Source organism: Macaca fascicularis, chromosome 6, assembly GCF_037993035.2.
Source record: "Macaca fascicularis isolate 582-1 chromosome 6, T2T-MFA8v1.1".
NCBI classification, from domain to species: Eukaryota; Metazoa; Chordata; class Mammalia; order Primates; family Cercopithecidae; genus Macaca; species Macaca fascicularis.
Window position 1 is genome coordinate 64456342 of NC_088380.1, and position 24016 is coordinate 64480357.

Consider the following 24016-nt stretch of genomic DNA (forward strand, 5'->3'; position numbering starts at 1 on the left):
GGCATGACCAGTACAAATTCTGGTTGTTAAATTACTGGTCTAGAGAGCTTAGTCTCAAACTTAGGAACACTAAGTTCACTTCTTTGTTCACATGTTTTTATAACTCCTTTCTAATTATAAAATGTACATGTGCTATAGAAAATTTAGAAAGCTATATCGAAAAAAAGAAAATAATGTAAATCTCCACCGCTGGAAGATAACCACAGATAATTTGTCAAATTTCCTTCTATGCCTTTTTTCTACCCTTGTATGTGAATACATATTTTTAAAACTGGCATCAGGTGGTATACAGAACGTGGGTTACTGCTTGTGTTCACTCGGCATTATATCTTATAACCTGTGAAAAAAAATAAACTTTGGGCTTCTAAGAATATTGGTAGACATTTATAATAGTGTTCAAACATTTTTCTGTCCCTCTTTACAAAGTTATAGTTTCTTAAGTAAATTATGGGCTATCAAATAATTTAATGAGCTAATATAGAAAGTGTCTTCTATTTAGCCTGGCACATAGTAGATGCTCAATATTATTTGAATTCCTTCTCCCAGTTCACTTTCTGGCACTCAGTCCCTAACTTTTGTGCCTTTTATAGTAATAGCTGATTTTTATCATTGCAGGTCAGACAGATGAAGGATTTGACTATAGTTATGACCATAAAAATACTTACTTAAATTGCTAGCTCCTCTTTCTCAAATCCCATAAAGAATTTGGAATAGCATTAGTATGGGAAACCATAGCTATGTCTCAAAAGCACAACTAAAATGTCATGCATACACAGGTTTAAAAAAACTCGTTGCTTAAGACTTGAAACCAACCCAGATGTCCATCAGTGACAGAATGGATTAAGAAAATGTGGCACATATACACCGTAGAATACTATGCAGCCTTAAAAAGGGATGAGTTCATGTCCTTTGCAGGGACATGGATGAAGCTGGAAACCATCATTCTCAGCAAACTAACACAGCAACAGAAAACCAAACACCACATGTTCTCACTCATAAGTGGGAGTTGAACAATGAGAACACATGGACACAGGGAGGGGAACGTCACACACCAGGGCCTGTCAGTAGGTAGGGGGTTAGGGGAGGGATAGCATTAGGAGAAATACTTAATGTAGATGACGGGTTGATGGGTGCAGCAAACGACCATGGCATGTGTATACCTATGTAACAAACCTGCACGTTCTGCACGTGTATACCAGAACTTAAAGTATAATAGTAATAAAAAATCTTTGCTTTACAGATAAATTCACTTGGAAAAATATACTCATTAGGCAAAGCATATTCCAAAGAAAAGAGTCTGCTAAACATTTTAAACACATATTCAATGAAATATCTCTTTGACCTAAAATTGTTCATGTTATGAGCTAAAAGTTGCTATTAAGAACTACCTGGTCATGACAAAGTCCTTTTTTAATAAAAGATGGAGGAAGAGGCAAGGCTTTCACCATTGCTAGAATCTCAGCAGTCTATACAGGAACTGCTGCCCTCCCTTGTACTTCTCTCAATAAAGTGAAACAAGGGAAGCCTTCTAGGGGTGATTGATAAAGACAGATAAAGACCCAGTTATCACAGGTTCATCTTCTAACTTGCACACAACCTAGTATATGGATTATGTTGCCATACACCTAAGTAGAAAATGTGGATGCTACCTGCAGATATGCTACATATATTATTGGATTTTTCTAACAGAATATAAAGAATAAAGTGTAATTCTCCTGGCAGTTTGCTCAAACAATTCACCAAAATAGCCAGTTAGTTAGTACAGACAACTGAAGAAAAAAGCCAGTGAAAGGAATCTAAATATTGTACAGACTAGATAAGTGACATACTGCATGTTCCATTTTTATCTTCTTTCTGCATCATATACATTATTCCCAGATTACTTTCCAGCCTTTGTTTAAAACACAAAAACATGGATTGGAGAAATCCTCCATCACACGCCCACCTCCCTACCAAGGCTTATAAGGGACTCCAAGGAAGTCAACATTTCATTTTAACATAATTATAAAAGACAATATTTGAAGGAATCACCTCTCTTCCCTAGGGAGACAGTATAAGGAATTTCCTAAAGATAATTTTCAAGAGTACATGAAGTTATAACACAAGGGTATCTTCTAAAAGGAATTAACATTGTTTTCCTTTTTTGCTATCCATACAAAACTTTCAGTCCAGCGAAGCTAAATTAATAACCACAAAAATTACCGTAAGTGCTTTCTCAACTGGTAGTTGATCTCACAAATTGGTTTTGGAGTGCATAGCTAGATGTACTTAAAAAATGCACTAGATCATTCAACAAACATTTAAAAATATGACAAATCTCTCATCTAAAAATAATTATATAATATTTACTAAGATAACTACATAAAATTACCAAAGGGGGAAGGACTGATTTAAAGCTAATACAATGTAGTCTTCTGGGAATCCCATCATATTTCTCAATTAATAAACTTAGAAGGGACAAAACATTAAACTGCTGTTTGAAAAGAACTGATTGCAAAATGCAGAACCATTTAATTAAGCATTTAGTTTATTTTTGTAAGTGACCTCTAAATATTTTCCACTGATGAATTTCTAAATGTTTTTGGACTAAGTAGTCTGAAAACAATACACAGATTTAGGGTTGCAACTGAGAAAACAGGGGAGGATTTCTAAGTGAATGCTTTCGAATCCTTTGTTCTCATTATACATCAGAATGTATACAGCAGTCAAGGCATAAAGGAAAGTAAAAATGCAGTTGAATCTGAATAACGTATTTTGCTTTTCAGAAATGCAATTCTTCAATTTACATTCTGCATTTAAGATTGTTCAGGAAGCAAACTAAAATAATAAAACAAAATAAAAATGTTCTTAAATGTAATCTCCTATACTTCTACATCACGCCAATGTGCTACTGGGTATGTTATATATCCTCCCAATATATATTTAAGGAGGTGGTATGGGTCCAATAGTAAGAAAATTTGCTTATTTTTTCCTGACAATGTTCTGCTAAAAATCATTTGAATATGCTGCACTGTGATGCATTATAAGTTTGGCAGGTATCAGTATTCAAAGTTATTTAAACAAATACTCCACTGACTGCATAAAAATAAATCCTTCAAAATGCCTAAGACCAAATATATCTATATTTTCCATTTTTACATGTTTTTAAAGGTACAGTATTAAACATAAAGCTGTCCAGGAAAAATTTTCCTCAAAAAGAATAGTACTAAAATTCTATCTTTAGATTCTTGGCAGTATTGTTCATAATCATAGTACAAATGGTTCATAATCATAGAACAAATGTGAAGCCCTTCAAAAATACATCAATTGTGAGCTGGCTAAAAGCTAGCAGCTAAATTCTGGGGGATAATGAGGGCTTCTTATATTACTCTCTATACTTTTCTGTATTTCTGAAGATTTTTAGCCAAGAAATGGCTAACAAAATTCAAATAATGGAAGGCTATATACTTAAAAAACATTTTAAAAATCTGAATCATCCACAGATTTAAAGGGAGGTAAGGAATCACCACTACTTGGAAAACCAATACTGAAATAAGTTTTCTATTTTTTTTAGAATTCAAGTAAATCTCTAAAACAAAGGGGAAATTGTCCTTCAAAAAGAAAGAAACAAAGCAAATGACAAACACTCCAATCTAAAAATCCTCAGAGTAACAGAAAATGAATCTTTTAAAATGTGTTGTGATTGGCTGAAATATCCAAGGATAAACTTCAATCTGTGAAGTGATGCTTCATTTAGGACTGAATAAGATTTTTCTACCTCCTTCTATTGTGGAGACAGGACCACAATGCTAATGTTACCACAGGGCATGCAAAAAGCCTGCCAAGCATGGACACATCTTATTAAATTGCTTATTCATTTCTTGAGATTCACAAAACTAACAGTGTAATAAAAACTCTGTTCAGTTTTGCAAGTATAATAATCAAGTTTTCACTTTAATATCACTTAAATAGTCAAGTAATGTCAATTTTTAATATCACCTAGGGCTTTATAACTAAAGGTGAAAAAAACGTATTCCTCATCAGGTTAAAGTAGTACAGATTTTTAGAAACAGCCACAAATTAATTTTATAAACTTTATGTGCAACATACTAACTGGAATCCAAAAATCAGTATAAGTAATTTGGCCCAATAATTTATTTGCAATGAATGTATTTAATTACCATATATTTTTCAAGCACAATTCAAACATATATCACATGACAAACAGAAGAACTACTGCATATCTAAAAAGCTATTTTAACATGCAAACTACAACTGATGAAAGTTATACAGTCTTGACCACTATTAACACATATTTCTTCCTAATTCATGTGTAAGGAAAGAATACAAAATTGCTTAGAAAGCTTAGACTCTACTGTAATTTGTTAAAACTATCAATTATGTAATCAGAGTAAGAAGTTTTCAAAAGCTAAATAAATCTTACCTTTATGTAGCCCCAAGACACTGACAGTAAATAGTTTGCTTCAGGCATTTTTGATTGATTATATGTGTGTATATATATATAATATATATATATGTATATATATAGTAAGCTTTAAAATGTATTTAGCTTCAAAATCTCGCTACTTTAACAACCTCCACAAGCCACGCAGAGTATGAGTTTTTAAAGATTTTTGGTAATTAAGTACACATAAGAAAGCCTCGCATTAAATCCCATCCAGCTGTCTTCCCATCGAATACATGCCATTTGTAAGACTCCAGAATGGCACAAAATTCAGCAACTATTCTGAATAAAGAAAATCCACGTGATAAAGGAATAGCTAAAGATCTAAGGGTCTGCATTTTTCTCTCCCGAGCTCCAGGGCTTAATGAATAATGTATGTCAAGATGCTTAGTTGCAAGAAAGGCCAGTCCTGTCAAAAGCTACCAAATAAGGAACTGCAGGGAAGCCGGGAAGAGTGACAAGAAGCCCCTCCCATAAAACCCCAACTCTGCACCAATCACATTCCAGCTCTCAGCCTATAAGGTGAGGGGGTGTGGCCTCGGTGCAGGCTGCTTTGGGATTGGTTGGCAAGGCCCAGCCTCTGGGGAGGAGGCTTTCTCCTCACCCGACAAACGCCATTGAATAATGGTATCCTTGCAGCTCTGAAGCCACCCTGAGAAAAGATGAATGGGGCTTCCCTCTCACAGTGATGAATAATGACCATAAAACTCCTCAAAATTTGTAGTTCATTCTTAAGAATGGCCCATCCTTTTGGAGGACATTTTCTATGAATTTTAATGTCCTCTGGGTTCCCTTCCTTCCAAATAAAAACTGCTTCAAAAATGGCAATCGAGCATTTTAATTGCTTCCCTCTCTCAAATTCAAAACAAGTGGCTCCCTGGTGATGTAGAAATAACTGTAGTTCTCCCCTCTTCCAACATAAAAGCATAGGGATTAAACAATACGACTAATGTCCAGAATTCACAGATGGCAATGACACATTCCCTCACCTGTGTGGCATGGCTGCTCTCAGCTCCTTTTGTTTCTATTGTTATGTATGACTGAACTCTAAGACCTTCAAAATCCAGGGGTGGGGACCACTTACAATTCTAGGGGGAGGGAAATCTGAAAGCTAGGGCACTGTGTATGCATAAGGAATGCAGTGTTTTGTATATAGAACTCAGGATCTGTATTTTGATCAGAAGAGAACATTTTATTTATTTATTTAGAGACAGAGTCTCGCTGTCGCCCAGACTGGAGTGCAGTGGCGCAATCTCAGCTCACTGTCACCTCCGCCTCCTGGGTTCAAGCGATTCTCCTGCCTCAGCCTCCCGAGTAGCTGGGATTACAGGTGCCCACCAACACGCCTGGCTAATTTTTGTACTTTTAGCAGAGACGGGATTTCACCATGTTGGCTAGGCTGGTCTCGAACTCCTGACCTCAGGGGATCTACCCACCTCGGCCTCCCAAAGTGCTGAGATTACAGGTGTGACCCACAGTGCCCAGCCAGAAGAGAACATTTTAATAACTGTACACAAAGTTAAGAAAGGAATGAGTGGCTCTTACGAACCCAGAATTGAGCTCAAGAGTAATCAGACATTTTATGAGGAGGGTTAAATAAGAAATCAAAGTTCTTTCTAGAAAAACAGCATTTTCTATTCGGTTTGGTGTAGTATTACCCTGTAACTTTAATACTAAAGAGGTCTTGAGGGTGAGAAATGAGGAAAAACTAGGTTTCAGTCTATTTTAGCATATAATTCTGTGCATTCTACCTCCTGTCCATCTCAAAGTCTGTGCTTACTACTCTGTGCTTCAATTTGCTGGTGTGGTTACTCTGCAGTCTTCCTGGCATTTAACTATTTCCACATGTTGCACATCTGTCTTAGAGAGCATGCTCTCTGGTAAGCACTCCTGTAACACTTTATCTCTCTGAGTTTCTACTGGTCCTTTGCAGCTACAGTCCTCTGCTGCTGTTAACATCTGTTGTATTCACTTCCATCACTCTTACTCCTCTACAAAACGAAGAAATTAAAGTTCCAACATTCCACTAAAGCCACCCCCAGAGGAATACTAAGGTCCTCCTTTTCTCTGGTCTCCCTTACTTCTCTGAAGTGTTCCACATGTTTGATCATTCCTACTACTCTCCCTCAACTCCCAGGATCCTGAAATTCTTTAGTTTTCTTTCCACTTCTCTGACCTTTGACTTCTTCTATGAATCCCAACTTGAGATCTCCACAGAGACTCTGTCCTAGGCCCACACTCTTCAATGACCACTTCTAACTTGAACTTTAGTGCCATATTTCCAAATATAAGATTCTTCTCTCGAATGCCCTGCTAGTCATGACAAACTTTTTGAAAACTGTGAGACATTTTTCTATTTAAAGTAGTTCTTAGTATAATTACTTCCATTTCAGTCAGTGAGCCCATATTTCTTCCAGTATCTCAGATGGAATCTGTGACTCTTTCCTACCATTCAACAGGTGTTTCGTGTGAGTCAGACACTGTCAGGTGTTTAATATAAACCATCTAGCTGAATTCTTGAGTAACCCGGCATGTTCCCCTATATGGCATCACCTTCCCTCCTTCATTCAACGTTGTTAGCAAGCCCTATCCAAAGCTGTTTCTTTTGGTTTGTTCCTTACCATTACTCCTCCCGTAATCTCAATCCAAATATTTAAAAGACTGAGAGGAATAGAAAGTAACTTTAATATCACCCCCTCTAATTCCCTCATTTCCACATAAAATTGAGACCTAGAGAGAAAAAAATGATTTTCCCAGGTTCACTCTGGTACTAAGAACAAGAATTGCAAGTTTAAATCTTTTGTGCACAATCACTGACAAATCATCTTTTTAGTGTGTCAGCTTCCTCGTCTGTAAAGTGGATTACCATGGCAGTTAGTCTCCAAAGATACTCTTAATGAGCCACACTGTCCTACATTGAATCTGAGTTGGCTTGTGTAACCAACAAGTGATGGTGCATGACTGCTGAGGCTAAGTCATAAGAAATCTTGCAGCTCTCATCCTGCTTTCTTTGAATGTGCTATTGGGACCCCTAAGCCATTAGGTTAAAAAAAAGGTTTGACTACTCTGAGAGGCTATGCTATAAGAAGTCCATGTTAACTTCATAGACAGTGAAGAGAGAGCGTGCAAGAGAGTGCTTGCACAAGAAAGAGCACACATGCCTGGCCAGTCGTCAGCAATGCCAGCCACCCCAGCCCAGAGCCAGACCTGAGGGAGAGAAGCCATCTTAGCCATCCAGCCAGTTCAGCTTTCAGATAGCTAACCACTGGGCTGCAACCACATGAGGAATGCCAAGCAAGAATGTCTAGCCAAGACCAGTTAACCCAGAAAGCCATGAAAACTAATAAAAATACATTCATATTTCAAGTATTAGGTTTGAAGTGATTTCTTACATAGCGATAAATAACCAGAACAGATACAATGAGGATTAAATGAGACAATATATGCAAAGTACTTGAAACAACAAATGGTATAAAGTAAAAGATAAATAGGTATCAGACGGTAAAGACAATGAGCATTATGATAATCATTCTATTATTATACCAATATTTAAAAAAATTCCCTGGTTTATCGTTTGTTTTAAATATATATATATATATATATATATATATATATATATATATATATATATATATAATATTTCCTTTCAACTGCATCACAGCGTTCCATGTCTCGGGGCCAAAACGCTGTAATTGCTTCTTAGCTCATCTTCTTGCCCCTGGCTTTTCCCCTTCTAGTCTCATATTGACCTCTACTGCCAGATCAATTTTCCTCAAATCCAGCCACAGCCTGTTACTTCAAAGCTAGTAATGCCTGCTTCATCACATCCCTCTGTAAATTCCAGACTGCCGCATCTGACCCTAATCCCCAACGCCAAGCCTATGTTCAGCTGCTCTATTACATTTGCTCTGTTCCTGAAAGACTAGTATTCCTCCATCTTCACCATAAAGCTGACAATCCCATCTCTGTCTTACCAAATTCTCGGCCTAAAATACCCTCCTTCTTCTACTCTGCCAACCTCAAACTGGTTTTCTCAGTCAGATTTAAATCATTCAAGTACATCTTAGGACCAAATATTCCAGCCATTTTCCATATTCTAACTATTCTACATCTGCCCCTTCATTCAATATTTATTAACCACTCTATGTCAGGAACTGCCTTGGATGCTGGGGACATAGAGTAAACAAAAGAAAGCTTTCTCACCTGCAGCTTATATTCCACAACTAAGTTAATAAATACATAATACGTCATGGGGCGATAAGCACAATGGAGAGAAAGAAAGGATAAGTATTACGGATAGAGGTTGCTGTAAGATGATCATGGAAAGCCCCTCTGATGAGATGACATATACCAGGAGATCTGAGAAAGAGAACAAGTCATGTGGAGTGGGGGGTGAGAGGTAGGGTAGAGAAGGGAAAATCAAGTGAGGAGTGGCCAAAAGCAAAGGCCCCTAGGCAAAGCATACTTGGTGAGGCTCCCTGAAGAATAGGTGGTAGTGTCATACCCCTTGTCATTTAAATGCAAATTACACTCTGCAGTCAGGCTCACTGCCTTCCCTCCCTCTCCTTTAAAAAAAAAAAAATCCATCCATCCATCAATTTTATTCATTGACAAACTTAAAACTCAGTTACTTTCTACTTTTTATAACAAGTATTTATCCTGAAATGAAATTCCTAAATACACTTCCTACATAATACTGTACTGAATACCTATAGGCTAAATACTCCCTACGTAGATTTTTTTTTTAAAAAAATCAGTATAATGCTTTATCAGTGAAATAAAGGAAAAATGAGTAATTTCTATCAAATACTACAAAATATAAATACTTGTACACAACTACATTTTAAAATATAGTCAAAAACTTAGATCTTACTATCCCTGATTAGCTGTGTGACCTTGAGGAAGCTATTTAAATTTCCCATACTTCAGTTTACTCATATGGAAAATGAGAAAAATAGTTTCCACCTTACAGGGTTGTTGTGAGGATTAAGTTAGTGCATATACATAAGGCTCTTAGAACAGTAAGTGCTATCTAAGGGTTTGCTATGATTTCTCTTATGTGGAGAATTACCACAAAAGTAACAGTAGCATGAAAATGAATACAGGGCTGTTATGTTAGAAGAATTTTCTTTTTTCCTGAAATGATGAATGATTCTTTGAAAGGTTTCAAATGTAACAACGTGCCATCTTCACAATATACACTACTGCTGCATTACTAGAAAATTTGGTGTGGATTAAAACCATGTAAAATATTTAATATTTATACGGAAAAAGCAGTTGGGTTCTAGGCTCAGAGAATTATAAATGCATTTTGTTTTTCACCTATGTGAATAGCTGCTGGGACTTTTTGGAAGTTGTATGGGACGCACAGCAAACCTCCCTGGTGAAAGGCTGTTCCATGTATCCCAGGACCTCTAGCCTCCCTGGCCTCTGCCCACCAAGCACCAGCAGTACTCCCCAATCACTGTCCCCGGAAATTTCCTGAATGTTCCCCAGTGTTAAGAATCACTATTTTATTTTTTTTCAACTGTCTTCAACTTTGACTCCTCATCCAGGGTGGAGGACCTTTGAGGCCAGAAAGGTATCTTATCATGTCCCTGTATTTCTCAAGGTAGTTAGCGTACTATTGCCGCAAAAGGATTGTTGGCTGATGCAGAAACAAAACATCAATATTTTTACACTGACTGTAGGCGACAGGAAAGGACGAGGGTTTTCACCCTCAGCAAAATCATCAAAAACATTGAAAACAGATTACATATATTAGAATAATACTCTTTGTCTTAAAACATTATGCAGAAACACACATACAGTTTCCCTTCCCTCTGACATCCACAGCCTCTTCTCCCTGCTGAATGTGAGTGATGGTCCCTTCATTCAACAGACTTCTATTTGGCAACTATTATGTGCCAGGCACTCTAATAGGAGCTAGATGTGAAAGGATTCAACTGTAAGTTCCTAATTTGCTGCAATAAGGGAGACTATTTAATCATATTGAGTAAAAAGTCCCAAGGAAAGTTTCCAGGGAATAAGAAATCTTTTCAAAAACCTCTGAGTCAAACTAAAATTCATTTCATTTTCCCTAATCTCCATTTCTAGGAGACTAGAATCTCCTTCCTATTGCCATGGTAGCTGCTATCTGCAGACAGAATTAGATGATTTAGAAGAGAATTTTGAATAGGGTCAGAGAGATACAATTCTTATAGTCAGACTTGGCTTTGCCAAATTTAATGAAGAAACTTTAATCAGTTACAACATTTACTAGGCACCTACTATGCAAAAAGAACTTTATATACCTTATTTCTAATCTTGGCAACCTCCCAATAACATAAGTATTATTCCTATTTTAACATGAAAAGATGGACCTTCTTAAATATTCAATAACTTGCTCCACAGGTGACAGGACTGAAATGCAAACCAGTCATAGCTCTTAATGGTATGTATATGACAGCTCATCATATAATTAGGCTGATGCAAACTCTATGATAAACAGTATGAATCTAGGAGTGGATTTGTTTATCCTCAATCTTTTTGCTACTTTACAGTGCCTTGAATTAAAGAACCGTGGTTACTATTACCATGGTCAGATCCCTGGACAGGGTGAGTAAGCAGGTGCCCACAGGCAGGCAGCCCTGCCATACAGTGAGACATGCATATGTTTGAGAGTACTATGTGAACAAGACACAGCTGCCCTCACATGCAGATGTAATGATGACGACACATTCAGACAAGGAACTGAGCTCCAGAAAATTTCTGCCAACACAACTTGAGGGGCAGTGTTACAGCAATAGCTCAGGTTTCTTATCCGTAATCCACTGCTCTCAAATGCCCAAATGATTTTATATACATATATGCGAGTGTGTCTGCTGAAATAGAAAAAATAGTTTCTTGGCCTGGTGAAGTGCCTCATGTCTGTAATCCCAACATTTTGGGAGGCCAACGCGGGAGGATTCCTTCAGGCCAGGAGGTCGAGACCAGCCTGGGCAATATACAGAAACCGTCTCTACAAAAAAATTTTAAAATTAGCCGGGTGTGGTGCCACATGCTTGTAGTTCCAGATACTACTGAGGTGGGAGGTGGGAGGTGCTGAGGTGGGAGGATGGCTTGAGGCCAGGAGTTTCAGGCTGCAGTGAGCTATGATTGCACCACTGCACTCCAGCCTGGATGACAGAGCAAGACCTTGTCTCAAAAAAGAAAAAAATAATTTCCCATAATGTTCAGTTAGTTCTTCTTCAGCTTTTTCCTAGTAATACCCCTCAGAATTTCCAGAGGCCACTTCCCTGCTATTCCTTGTTTTCTCAGTCCTTACCAGATAACCAAGCGATTAACAATCTTTTGAACATTTCAGGACATTTCAGGATATCTGAAATTCTGCTGATGGAGTTGAACTGTTGATACAATAACACATGCTGTCATTATTGACTTCGTAACAGAGGTCAAGAGAGAAAAGATGAATTTTTGAATAGGGAAAAAGAAAACTAAATTATGGGGAAGCTAAGGCTCAGAGAGGTCAAGTGGCTTGCTCAAGGTCACAAAGCCAGTAGCAAGTAACAGGGCCGGGATTTGAACCCAGGCTGTCTGGTTTCACAGTACTCTAAATTGCCAAAAAAAACTATTTCCGGCATTGTTTTATATTTAGCCTAGAGTTTACATAATAGGTCTGTTAATATAATCAATTCTAAGCTGTACATTATATTATTGCGTTTGAAATATTTAAGAAATATTGCTTAAAATAAGTGTATTAGCTCTTAGACTTCTCCAACATAAGGAGTTTTCTGGGCAATAGCACTGTTTACAGTAGGACTTATATTATTGGAAAATATTTTATCCTATAATCAATCTACATTTATTTTACACCTTTCATCTTAGAATTAAAAGTTTTGGTAGTTATTAATCAAGAAGCGAATCTATATAAGGGGGTCTCTCATATATCCAGTACTGCTCAGCCTGAACAAATGCAAATCCAATTTTTAAGTGTCCCTTGAAGAATTCTGAGGCAAAATTAAACTTCAAATATTAAACAGAATAGCCCCAGAAAACTAGTGTTTCTCAGCCTCCCTTTTGCTTTCAAATGCCTTAAAAATATTTTAGACGCAGACAATAATCTAGAATTGATTCATAACCAATATTTTACATAACAGAATGTTACATGTATTTTCATATTATAAAAACTGTACTTTCTTTGATTAATGCTAGTATCCTGAAAACATCCTTAGTGCAAGCAAATCCACTAAATCTGTTTGTATTTACTGCCCTCTAGTGATAATGGCTCCACATTTGATTTAAGAAACAACTGTTCCTGAAGAGCCATCACCTTTCAGTAAATGAAAACATCTCTTATAAATGTTATGGTGATATAAAATTAAGAGGAACTCCAGGTTGATTTTTTAAAACCAAATAATCATCTGAACAAGCTAAGAATCGTTCTCTAAATAATCTTATTTTAATGTTTTTACAAAAATCTCTCATTTAAAATAGGAAACACCTGCAACATTTATAGAGAAAGGAAACCATTTTGGCTGAGAGGTTCCTTGAAGCTGAAATAACATGAGACTGATCTGATAGCTGTATTTATATTTCTCTTCTATATGGGCTCTCTTATTAAATGTTAGCATAGTATTCTATAATTGTTGATACAGTTTGAATTCATATACGGTAGAGATAGAGTTTTGTATATTTATAACTATTTAGTCAATTTAGCTAAAACCAGCAGCAGCAGCATATCTACCACAGAATTTTGTTTCACTGAAGAATAATCATGGCAATAAATGGGTGCACAAACTTCACATAAATGAAGCCTCCATAAAAATAATCTTGTATGAAAAAGTATTTTCTCCTTATAGAGAAAATTAGGATCTCCAATTCACTTAAATTGGCCTAAATGAATACCATAATCATCATAAAATAGTTACTAATGTCCCCTCTGTACTTCGTGGTATGCTTTGTGGAAACAATTTAAACAAAGAGAATATCTGTCTCCTAAAGTAATAATAACTAGTGTAAATAGGCATGCTTCTAGAAATATATAATCTTTTACACATATCAGTTTAATATGTGGATCTTAAAATAATTTTAAGTAATAAAATTTGAGCTATAAAAGAGAAATGATATTCCTTTCAACAAATAATGCTTGAACAATTGAGCATCCACTCATAAAACAAGAAACTTCAATGTTTATCCTGCACCACACTAACATCTACTTGAAATGAATGATAGAACTAAATGTAAAATCTAAAACTAAAGAACTTCTAGAAGAAAACACAGTAGAAAGTATTTGTGATCTTGTGTTAGGCAAAGATTTCTTAAACCACAAAAGCATGAAGCATAAAAGAAAAAAATGATAAACTGGACTTTATCAAATTTATCTTTGAATAAAACTGTTAAGAACAAGTCACAGACTGAGAAGGGAATATGTATAAAATGCATATCCAATAAAGGACTTGTATCCAGAATTTATTTTTTAAAAAATCTTTACAACACAATAAGAGGACAATCCAGTGAAAAGATGGTCAAAAGGTTTGAACGAACACTTCATAAGAATCAAAAAGATCAATAAGCATGTGAAAAGATCCACGACCGTCATTAGACATTAGAGAAACAAAAAGTAAAACCACAATGAGATGCCACACTACATGCTTACTAGAATGTATAAAATACAAAATACAAACAATATAAAATGCTGGTCTGGATGCAGAGCAGATTAAATTCTCATACATTGCTAGTGAGAATGCAAAATGGTATAGAAACTTTGGAAAAAGGTTTGACAGTTTCTTATAAAGTTAAAAAGTAGATTGACCATATGACCCAGCAATCCTACTTCTAAGTATCTACCCATGAGAAATGAAAACATATGTCTATATTAAGAGCTATATGCAAATGTTTATAGCAGCTCTCTATATAATAGCAGAAACCCAGAAACAGTTCAGGTATCAGTCAACTGGTAAATGGGTAAACGAATTGTGTTCATAAAATGACATACTGGAAAAAAATGAAACACTAAAAGCAATAAAATGAAAAAAATTACTAATAGATGCAATAACACAAAATGTATTATAAGCGAAACTTATAATTCAACTCAAAACTCAAAAGTATTATAAGTGAAAGAAGCCATTCACAAAAGGTTATATCTTTAACGTATTATTCATTCTGGCCAGGCGAAACTACAGGGACAATCAGTACTGGGAGTGGGGTTTGGGGAATGACTATAAAAAGCAACAGAAAACTTTTTGAGTGGTATAAATATCCTATATTATATATTACACATATATTGTAATTATACATTACATATATATCTAGATGATGGTGGTGGTTATCCAATTGTATACATTTGTGAAAATGCATTCAACTATACCTCTAAAAAGAGTAACTCATGTAAATTATACCTCAAAAATCTAACTTTGAAAAATATTAGCTGATGTTATCAAATTATTTCAATTCCAGATTTACTTAACTTTACAACTTCACCCAAAGATAAATGCAAAACAAAAATCTCAGGCGTAGTTATGTATGGTAAAACATCATTTTTACTCTTTCAAAGAGCTCCACCGTTATTTCCCAGAAAATAGGCATACATTTATCCAAGGTCCACATTAGCTTTAATAATACAATATTCAGTGAATTCCTAGTTGTGAAAAGCCTTTAGGTTGGCAGGGCATGGTGGCTCACGCCTGTAATCCTAGCACTTTAGGAGGCCGAGGCAGGCAGATTGCCTGAGCTCAGGAGTTTGAGATCAGCCGGGGTAATATGGCGAAACCCTGTCTCTACTAAAAATACAAAAAATTAGTGGGGCGTGGTGGTATATGCATGTAATCCCACCTACTCGGGAGGCTGAGGCAGGAGAATTACTTGAGCCCAGGAGGCAGAATTTGCAGTGAGCTGATATTGTGCCACTGCACTCCAGCCGGGGTGATAGAGACTCTGCCTCCGAAAATAAAATAATAAGAAAAGCCTTCAGGTGATAAAATAATAGTCAAAGTATTCTTTTAAGTATTATTAATTTTAATTCTTTGTAATAAACAGTTCCATAAAGTATTTAAAATATTGTCCTTTCTGTTTTATTTTTATTTGTATCAATTTAAGGGGACAGGTGGAGTTTGTTACCTGTCATTTTTAAATAAATCAAACTCAATTTAGTTATTTCATGGTGATCCTGGGAGACTGTTTGTCAGTCATCATCGAATAGCCAACAAATATCTTTTGTATGCTCATTCTAGGCTGTAAGTACCAGGTCAGCTGATGGAGATGCAAAAATCCAATAAAGTAGGTATAGTTGTTTGCACAAAACTGCTTAGTCCCAACTGCTGTATTCTTTTTGAATCCTTTTGCCACTGTTTCATATCATAGCTTGTTTTCTTTTTCTGAGCCCTTGATTATCAGTCTGTTCTTTTTTTTTTTTTAATATAGTCCATAGGAATCTGCTGCTTTATAGTCAGTATCGTGCCCCTTACCCCAATTCTAATATGACAGGTTTTTGTCTAAAACACCATTTCCTAGAATGTGCTATAAAGTACAGCAGCTTCATGTGATAGTTCTCAAAGACTCCCACTGTCAAATGTTAGCATATTCAAGGCTCTGCCAGGACCTGTAATACATATTCTTACTTTATTCTGTTTAACTTAGCATTTCCCAAACCTATCTTACTACTGAACTCTTGACATTTATTAACAAACAAATACAAACAAAAATACTAGGGTTCCAAGTAAAATTCTTATAGAAAGCAAAGGGCTTTAAACATCAGAGTTTTTTAGAATGGTTATTAACTCATGCACTCAACAAATACTTATTAAATAGTATGTGCCAGCATAGGAGATACAGTAACGAACAAAACAGAAAAGTTCCCTGTTCGTGTAAATCTTGGACTTATGGGGCAAAAAGACAATAAACAAGCAGACAAAAAAATTACAGACACTCTCAATGAAGGAAGAGAGGGTAATATGATACGTTGATGGGGGACTACAAAATTAAGTAGTAAGGAAAAGTTGCGCTGAGAAGGTGGTATTCGAGAAGAGGCTTGAATGCCTAGAATAAGCCAACCAAATCTGGGGCACAGCACTCTCAACAAAGGCTGAGTAACACAGCCAGTCTGAGGGAGGACAGGTATACAGAATGAGAGTAGAGGCAGGTCAAGGCAACATCACGTGGGTCCTGAGGGTATGAGCCTTCCGGAGGGTGTGAGGATACCATTGGAAGGTTCTGAGCAGGGAATGATAGGATGTGACTATATTGTATAAAGCTGTCTCTGTAGAGGATAGTTTGCAAAAGTGCTCGAGGAAAAACTGACAAGACTTGAAGAATTGGACAACGGAAATGAGGAAATGAGAAGAATCTTCTGAGATGATCAATGCCTAGGATGGACATTGGTGCCATTTGCGAGATGGAGAAGACTGGGGGAGGTACAGGTTTAAAGGAGGGTATGTAAGGAGAAAGAAGAGTCCTATGAGACAAGACCAGAACATGTAAAATACATGAAGTTTTGAATTTTTTACTCTTCAAAGACATTTTACCTTCTGTCCTCCAAGTTCTTCACAGAGTTCAGGATAAGAAAAGCTGCCAGACAGTTGAGTTTTGAATAAGTAGTAACTTTCAAACACTTGAAAGACATTGTATTAGAATAGACTACATCCATCAAAATATTTTAAAATGTTTTTAGAATAGTCCAATAGATTGGAATATGAAAGCCTAAGAAACTTCCTTATCCAAGGCCGCATAATATAACCAAAATTAGAATCTAGTACTCATAGTTGGCAATATTTTTATGAAAGTACTGTTATACTGAGACATTTCAGAAATGAAGACTTTACTGAAGGCAATAATAAGTGCAATTAAAAGTGGTACAATAATGAGACTTCTTTTTCATTTGCAACAGGTTAGTAGTGTATGAGAATTATGCGATGTAAAATAGTGTAGAGCATAGGCTTCTCTAGTTTGCTTCATGTGAGTTCGAATGTTGGCCCTGCCTCTCTTACTAGCAATGAAATATATAGGATGTTACTTAAGGTCACTGGGTTGTATGGAGAGAATCAGAGTTAAGGTAGGTGATCGAGCAGTGTCATGTTTCAGGAGCTAATAAATTGTATTATGACCAGAAACACTGAAACTTGTTATAAGGAAAGCAATCTAATTAAAACAGCTGCATTAAAATTTCTACAATATCTTCCTAACAGCTTATGCTATCAACATAAGTAAACTATCGGAATCACGGATACCAGCTGAGAATGCTTTTGGAGATTTCAAATTGGCATAATTTTCTCAGAATGCACTGACCTGACAAATGTACAGATAGGCAGACAGGAGTACTACAACTCTTCATGAATAACCGCCTGCCTCTCTTGGATTTCTTCCATGTTGTGTAAGTCTATTACGCTTTGGGTGAACGTTGTTTTAATACATTGAGTTAATATCATTCTTCCGAAGAAGCTCTTTATAAATTCCTTAAACTTAATTTGACGCTGGACACAAACAAATGAGGACAAAATATGGCTCAAGGATTAAGATCCTTAACCATATATGTCAAAAACACAAAAAGCCTTACAAACAGTGATCAATAGCTAAACATGAGCTATCACCTTCCCCTAACAGCTAGGGAAGCATGTATATGAATTGGAGCATATGAACTTCCATTTGGGGTACTAAGAAAACACATCATGCAGATGGCTTTTACAGCTTCCCAAATACGGTTCTAATAATTCACAAAATTGTTGTTCCCTAAAACACATAATAAAAAATAATAAAACCTAATGTTTATTGAGGGTCTACTGTGTGTCAAGGAGAGTCCTGTGTACTCTCCTGGAATTACTTCATTTATTTCTAATAATAACCTTTAACGAGCACTGTCACTCCCATTTCACAGATGAGCCTTAAGGTCTTAGCTGTCAACTTTGCAGACAACACCCAAGTAAAATCCTGCCTTTTTTGTTTATTTGTTTGTTTGTTTTACCAGAAATCCAGTCCTGACAACTGAAAGCTTATAGGGCATTTCTGCTTACATACATAGCCTTACCTATATTATATGTCTAAAAACTTAACTGTCATATTGTCCAGTCCTCCCCCAATACCCAACTGGCTTCTCTTCATGATTTTCCAACTATAATTCTATCATTTGGGTTTTGAATGTCATGCTTTCCTTTGACTATGGCCCCGCCAAATCTTATGTATGCTTTCACCCTTCCCTGTGCAATCTTTCTCTTACCCATTCCTCTCTTTTCATCGCTATCCTATTTCAGGCCCTTATCAGTTTTACACATAATTCCCTAACAGTTTCTTTTTGCTTTCAGTACAATTTTCCCTTGATATAATCCATCCTGCACACCACCACCACATGTATCCTTCTAAAGTCACTTTATTTTAGTTTCTTCATAATATTTTCCTTATAGTCAAATGTAAGGGTTCTTCATGAATTATAGGACAATGTGCAAATGGCTTGACCTGGCATTTAAGATAGTCTGCAGTATGGCCTCAATCTACAATTCTCACACCTGCCACTGGTCCTATAATCACATCCTCTGTTCCAGAGAGGCTCACTCCTCCAGAATGCCCACTACCCTCCTTTCCAGCAAACATACAATAAAGCTAATCCACATGAATATCCCATCCTACCCTGCCTTATCTAGCCCCTGGAATACCACCTCTTCCCTCATTAGATGCCTATATAAATCCTTAATGTTCAAGATCCAGCTTAAGGAGCACGTTTTCTGGGATCAATCATTCTGGTCCTCTGTACTGAATACTCCTCGGAACTCCTCTACAGGACAGGAACATAATGTATTACCTATCATTCATTAATACACAACAGGCTTACATTATATGGCTGGGTGTGTTTTCAGTAGTATGTCTATATGTTTTGCTATCTATCTATCTATCTATCTATCTATCTATCTATCTATCTATGTGTTTGAATACAGATACACAAAAATCTCATTTCACCTATAAGAACCTTTGGAGCAGATACATGTCATACAATAATTGGGCTAAAACAAAAATCCCTCAGTGAAAACCTAATGACTGGGTTGTGATTGTGCGCAGCCAAAACGTACAAAATGAAAACCTCCTAGTGATTTATTTTCCACATGAAATTAGTACCAGATCTAGAGAAAAATGGACAAGGATCAAATACAAATTATAAAGTCATCACCAAACTAAACTTTCATTCAAAAGTGATGATGTTGGCCGGGTGTGGTGACTCACACCTGTAATCCCAGCACTTTGGAAAGCTGAGGTGGGCAGATCACTTGAGGCCAGGAGTTCGAGACCAGCCTGGCCAACATGGTGAAACCCCATCTCTGATAAAAACACAAAAACCATCTGGGCATGGTCACATGCCTGTTATCCCGGCTACTCAGGAGGCTGAGGCAGGAGAATCACTTGAATCCAGGAGGTGGAGACTGCAGTGAGCCGAGACTGTGCCACTGCACTCCAGCCTGGGGGACAGAGCAAGACTCCGTCTCAGAAAATAAAAAAAAATGTGATGATGTCAATAAAGACCCAAATCAGGATCATATGTTTAACACCAGAAAGTCTGTATTTGCCACAAGATAGAAACCTTGACAAAAGTAATACAGAACTGTTGTTGTTCTGGGTCACCTTAACTTTTCTGTGCTTTGTTACTTCATCTGAATGAAGAACGTGAACCAGTTGATCACACAAACCTCTTTCTAAGTGCTTCTAGAATTTTTTTTTTTAAAGAAAAGGAAAGAAACTTCTATTAGGCAGAACAAAGTGTGACCCCTCTGTAAAGGGCTGACAGCAAGTGGAAAAATGGAAGAAGAGCAATCACCTGCAAAATGAGTCATTCCCTTGTAACAACTACACTGCTAGGGAATTCCTTCTCTTGCTGGCTATGGCTAGCGTCAGACTCATGACAAAGACCTCATGCCGGGGCTGTAACCAGGTTTAGGGTTTTTTCATTCATTCCTCTGTTTCTCACCTGCATTGTCATTTTTAATCTGTGCAATGATTACAGGGGCTATGTTTAGTTTTTATTTCTAGTTTCCCCAGGAAGAGACAACTACTATCTTGATATTGATTAACACTTGAAACTTCTGTTAATCACAATTTCAGTATTTCAGGGAATCAGAAAAATCATTTGGAAGAGCCTTGAAGGTCATCCAGGGTGAGATAAAAGCAAAGCACAAGCAACAGACTGATGTTTAGACACAGTGAAGACCTACAGGAGACCCTCACAACTCCAATAAAAGTCTTTTTTATGGCTGTCTTCATATTCTTTCAAATAAATCATAATAAAGGAGTTAGTGAGAGTGTAAATAAAAAATAGGCTATCATAGAGTGCTAGGTAACCGAGCTAAAACTAAAGTAAACAACTCAGTGGGCCATCACATATGCAAGCTGGTAAGGTCTCATAAATCACCACAACTAGGTATCGGGATTTCAAAGGCACACTCTGTAAGCTTTCTCCCAGGCCTGTTGATTCAAGCTCCAATTGCACTGGGTTACCTATATGGCAGCATATAAAGTTGACCTTTTAAGTTTAAAAATAGTTCCATTCCTCATCCCTCCTAAGGACAGGCCATGGTACCTATCATATGTCCCCAGCACACTACATAATTTATGTAAGTTTTCTCTTAATTTTCAATATAATCCTGTGAGGTAGATTATGTTAGTCCTGATTTACAGGGAAAACAGGCTCAGGGAGGCCAAATTAATTTACTTATCCAAGGTTGCAACTCTACTATAGGGCAGATTTATATCCAGAAGAGGAATTGCAAAGCTCCTCAGAATTTAGGAGATTTAAAATGGAGTCAAGGTTCACATGCATAAAGGTTCATGTTTTTCATCTGCTATTCCATTCTATTCAATTTTACTCTCCCAGCATCTAATAATAACTATGATATATTACAGCAAATCAACCCATACTTATTTTGACAGTTTCTTTTCACCTCATTCCAGTTTGTACCTTGCTGTCTCAGAGCCCATCAACTACCTTTCCTCACTCCCAGGTAGCCAGTCCTTAGGGGATGACTCGGCAGTTGGCCCACCATCCACTGCTACCTGGGCATGACTCAAGGAGGCAACAGGTGAAGCTGACGCCAACTATTAGTGCTAAAAAAGACTCAAGCCTCATGAAACATACCATCTATAAATCAGTCTCCAGTCAGTTCTATCCCTCCCTCCATCTCTACAGCTGACTGTCCTTCCTTAAACATTTACACCCTCCAGCCGACCTGTCTGGGATTTCTTTTTTACTTTAAGGCTGTCCCAAAGGTTCAGTCCAACCAGGTTTCACCATATGAACCCTGCAGTGGAAAGGGGCAGCAACATGCAGTGATGCATTGGTCAGTCTGCCTCCAGCCAAGGAAAGTCTGACCCCTCCTTCTCCCATTTTTCTCTTTCTCTGCCTCACACTGCCTAATACGTCTTTCCTCTTTCTCTCTTAACTTTCTTTCCTTATACCTTCATTCTCCACCCTATCCACAAGTGAAACTTCCCTTGCCACTTTGCCCCCACTAAGAAAACAGACCTCCAATGCAACCTCTTAATAGGCTAATTTTAAAATCATGAACCTGCTTACACCTTCCGTGAGTTTATCCTATATCTTCTCTATCTTCCGCCTGCTTCCCACTAAGGTTTTATCCCTGCATCCCACCTCCAAATCCTTTGCAGCTCAGATTCTCAGATCTGCTTTAGTCACTTGGTCTCCTCATCCCACTGACCCTATTATCCTTCAGTTTACTTCTGTGCACACGTTAGAGGGCACGTGCTCCTCCTAGGAGCCAGGGCCAGGTCGGTTACGCGCCCATCCTGACATGACTTAGAGAACAAAAAAGGCAAAACGAGGTACTGCAGGATTCCTCTCTAGGAATTATATTTTGTTGAAATTGCTCTTGCTACTTTGGAATCTGGTGCTCACTAAATACATTTTAAAAATATTATTTGGATATATTTTGAAAATACAATCAGAGGCCAGGCGTGGTGGCTTATGCCTGTAATCTCAGCACTTTGGGAGGCCAAGGCGGGCAAATTAGGATGTCAGAGTTCGAGACCAGCCTGGCCAACATAGTGAAACCCTGTCTCTACTAAAAATACAAAAAATTAGCCAGGCATGGTGGCAGGCTCCTGTAATCCCAGCTGCTTGGGAAGCTGAGGCAGGAGAATTGCTTGAACCTGGGAAGCGGAGGTTGCAGTGAGCTGAGATCACGCCACTGTACTCCAGTCCAGGCGACAGTACGAGACTCTATCTCAAGAAAAAAAAAAAAAGGAGGAAAGAAGGAAAATACAACCAGAGAATAAACACTTGCTCTTCTATCTGTCCATCTTCCCCACCAATACAACATCCAGAAAATAATCATCTTTACACCTATTTAGAAGCACATAGATCTTAGTAAAGTTTAACTGAGCATTAGGTTTTCGTCTTTAAAAATGTTTTGAGGCTGATGCACTGGCTCATGCACTTTGGGAGGCCAAGGCAGGAGGATCACTTGAGCCCAGAAGTTTGAGACCAGCCTGGGCAACATAGTGAGACCTTGTCTCTACCAAAAAAAAAAAAAAAAAAAAAAAAATTAAATTAAAAAAAAGAAAAGCCAGTGTGGTGGCACATGCCTGTGGTTCCATCTACTCAGGAGGCTGAGGTGGGAGGATGGCTTGAGCTGGGAAGATCAAGGCTGCAGTAAGCCATGATGGTGCCACTGCACTCCAGCCTGGTTGACAAGGTGAGAACTTGTCTCCAAAAAAAAAAAAGTTTTGACATGTAGTATACTGTTTCTGGGACTAAATTAGAGATTTAAGGTTCGAGGTATGACAAAAAATACCTGGAATCATGCCTTACATTAGAAGGTAAGGTAAATACTGGTGTTTCCCAATGAGCTGTAGTCAGATTATTCATGTGTATCAAACAGACAATATATTGAAATATTTTAAAATAAGGCAACAAGTAATTTTTCCCATGAATTCTATTTTTTTTTTCTTTTGAAATGGAGTCTCACTCTGTTGCCCAGGCTGGAGTGCAGTGGCACCATCTCCATTCACTGCAACCTCTACCTCCTGGGTTCAAGTGATTCTCCTGCTCAGCTGAGATTACAGACATGCCTCACCACACTCGGCTAATTTTTGTATTTTTAGTACAGACCAGGTTCTGCCATGTTGGCCTGGCTGGTCTTAACCTCCTGGCCTCATATGATCTGCCTGCCTCGGCCTCCCAAAGTGCTGGGATTACAGGTGTGAGCCACTACACCCAGCTAAATTCTAATTTTTTTTTTTTTTGAGATGGAGTCTCGCTCTGTCACCTGGGCTGGAGTGCAGTGGCAAGATCTCTCGGCTCACTGCAACCTCTGCCTCCTAAGTTCAAGTGATTCTCCTGCTCAGCCTCCTGAGTAGCTGAGATTACAGACATGCACCACCACACTTGGCCACTTTTTGTATTTTTAGGAGAGACGGGATTTCACCATGTTGGCCAGGCTGGTCGCTAACTCCTGACCTTGTGATCAGCTCTCCTTGGCCTCCCAAAGTGCTGGGACTACAGGCTTGAGGCGCTGCGCCTGGTTGCTAAATTCTACTTTTGAAAGAACAAATTTCCCTTACCTAGGGACTGATGATTCAGTCTGTAATGATGCATGCTCTTCATCT

At 37.5% G+C, this 24016-nt stretch overlaps 1 protein-coding gene across 10 annotated transcripts in view; it reads right to left on the bottom strand.

Moving 5' to 3' along the window:
- The window catches only part of PDE4D (phosphodiesterase 4D), an 807734-nt gene that overhangs the window by 24739 nt on the left and 758979 nt on the right, over positions 1-24016 (bottom strand). Inside the window, exon 1 of one of the 10 annotated variants that reach the window (XM_045394761.3) lies at positions 4424-4856. The exons of the other annotated variants lie outside the window; for them this stretch is intronic. Coding sequence (XP_045250696.1) covers positions 4424-4471 — 48 coding nt within the window. The 5' untranslated portion in view covers positions 4472-4856. Of the gene's footprint in view, positions 1-4423; positions 4857-24016 lie in introns of those variants that run through there. 10 annotated transcript variants of the gene reach the window in all.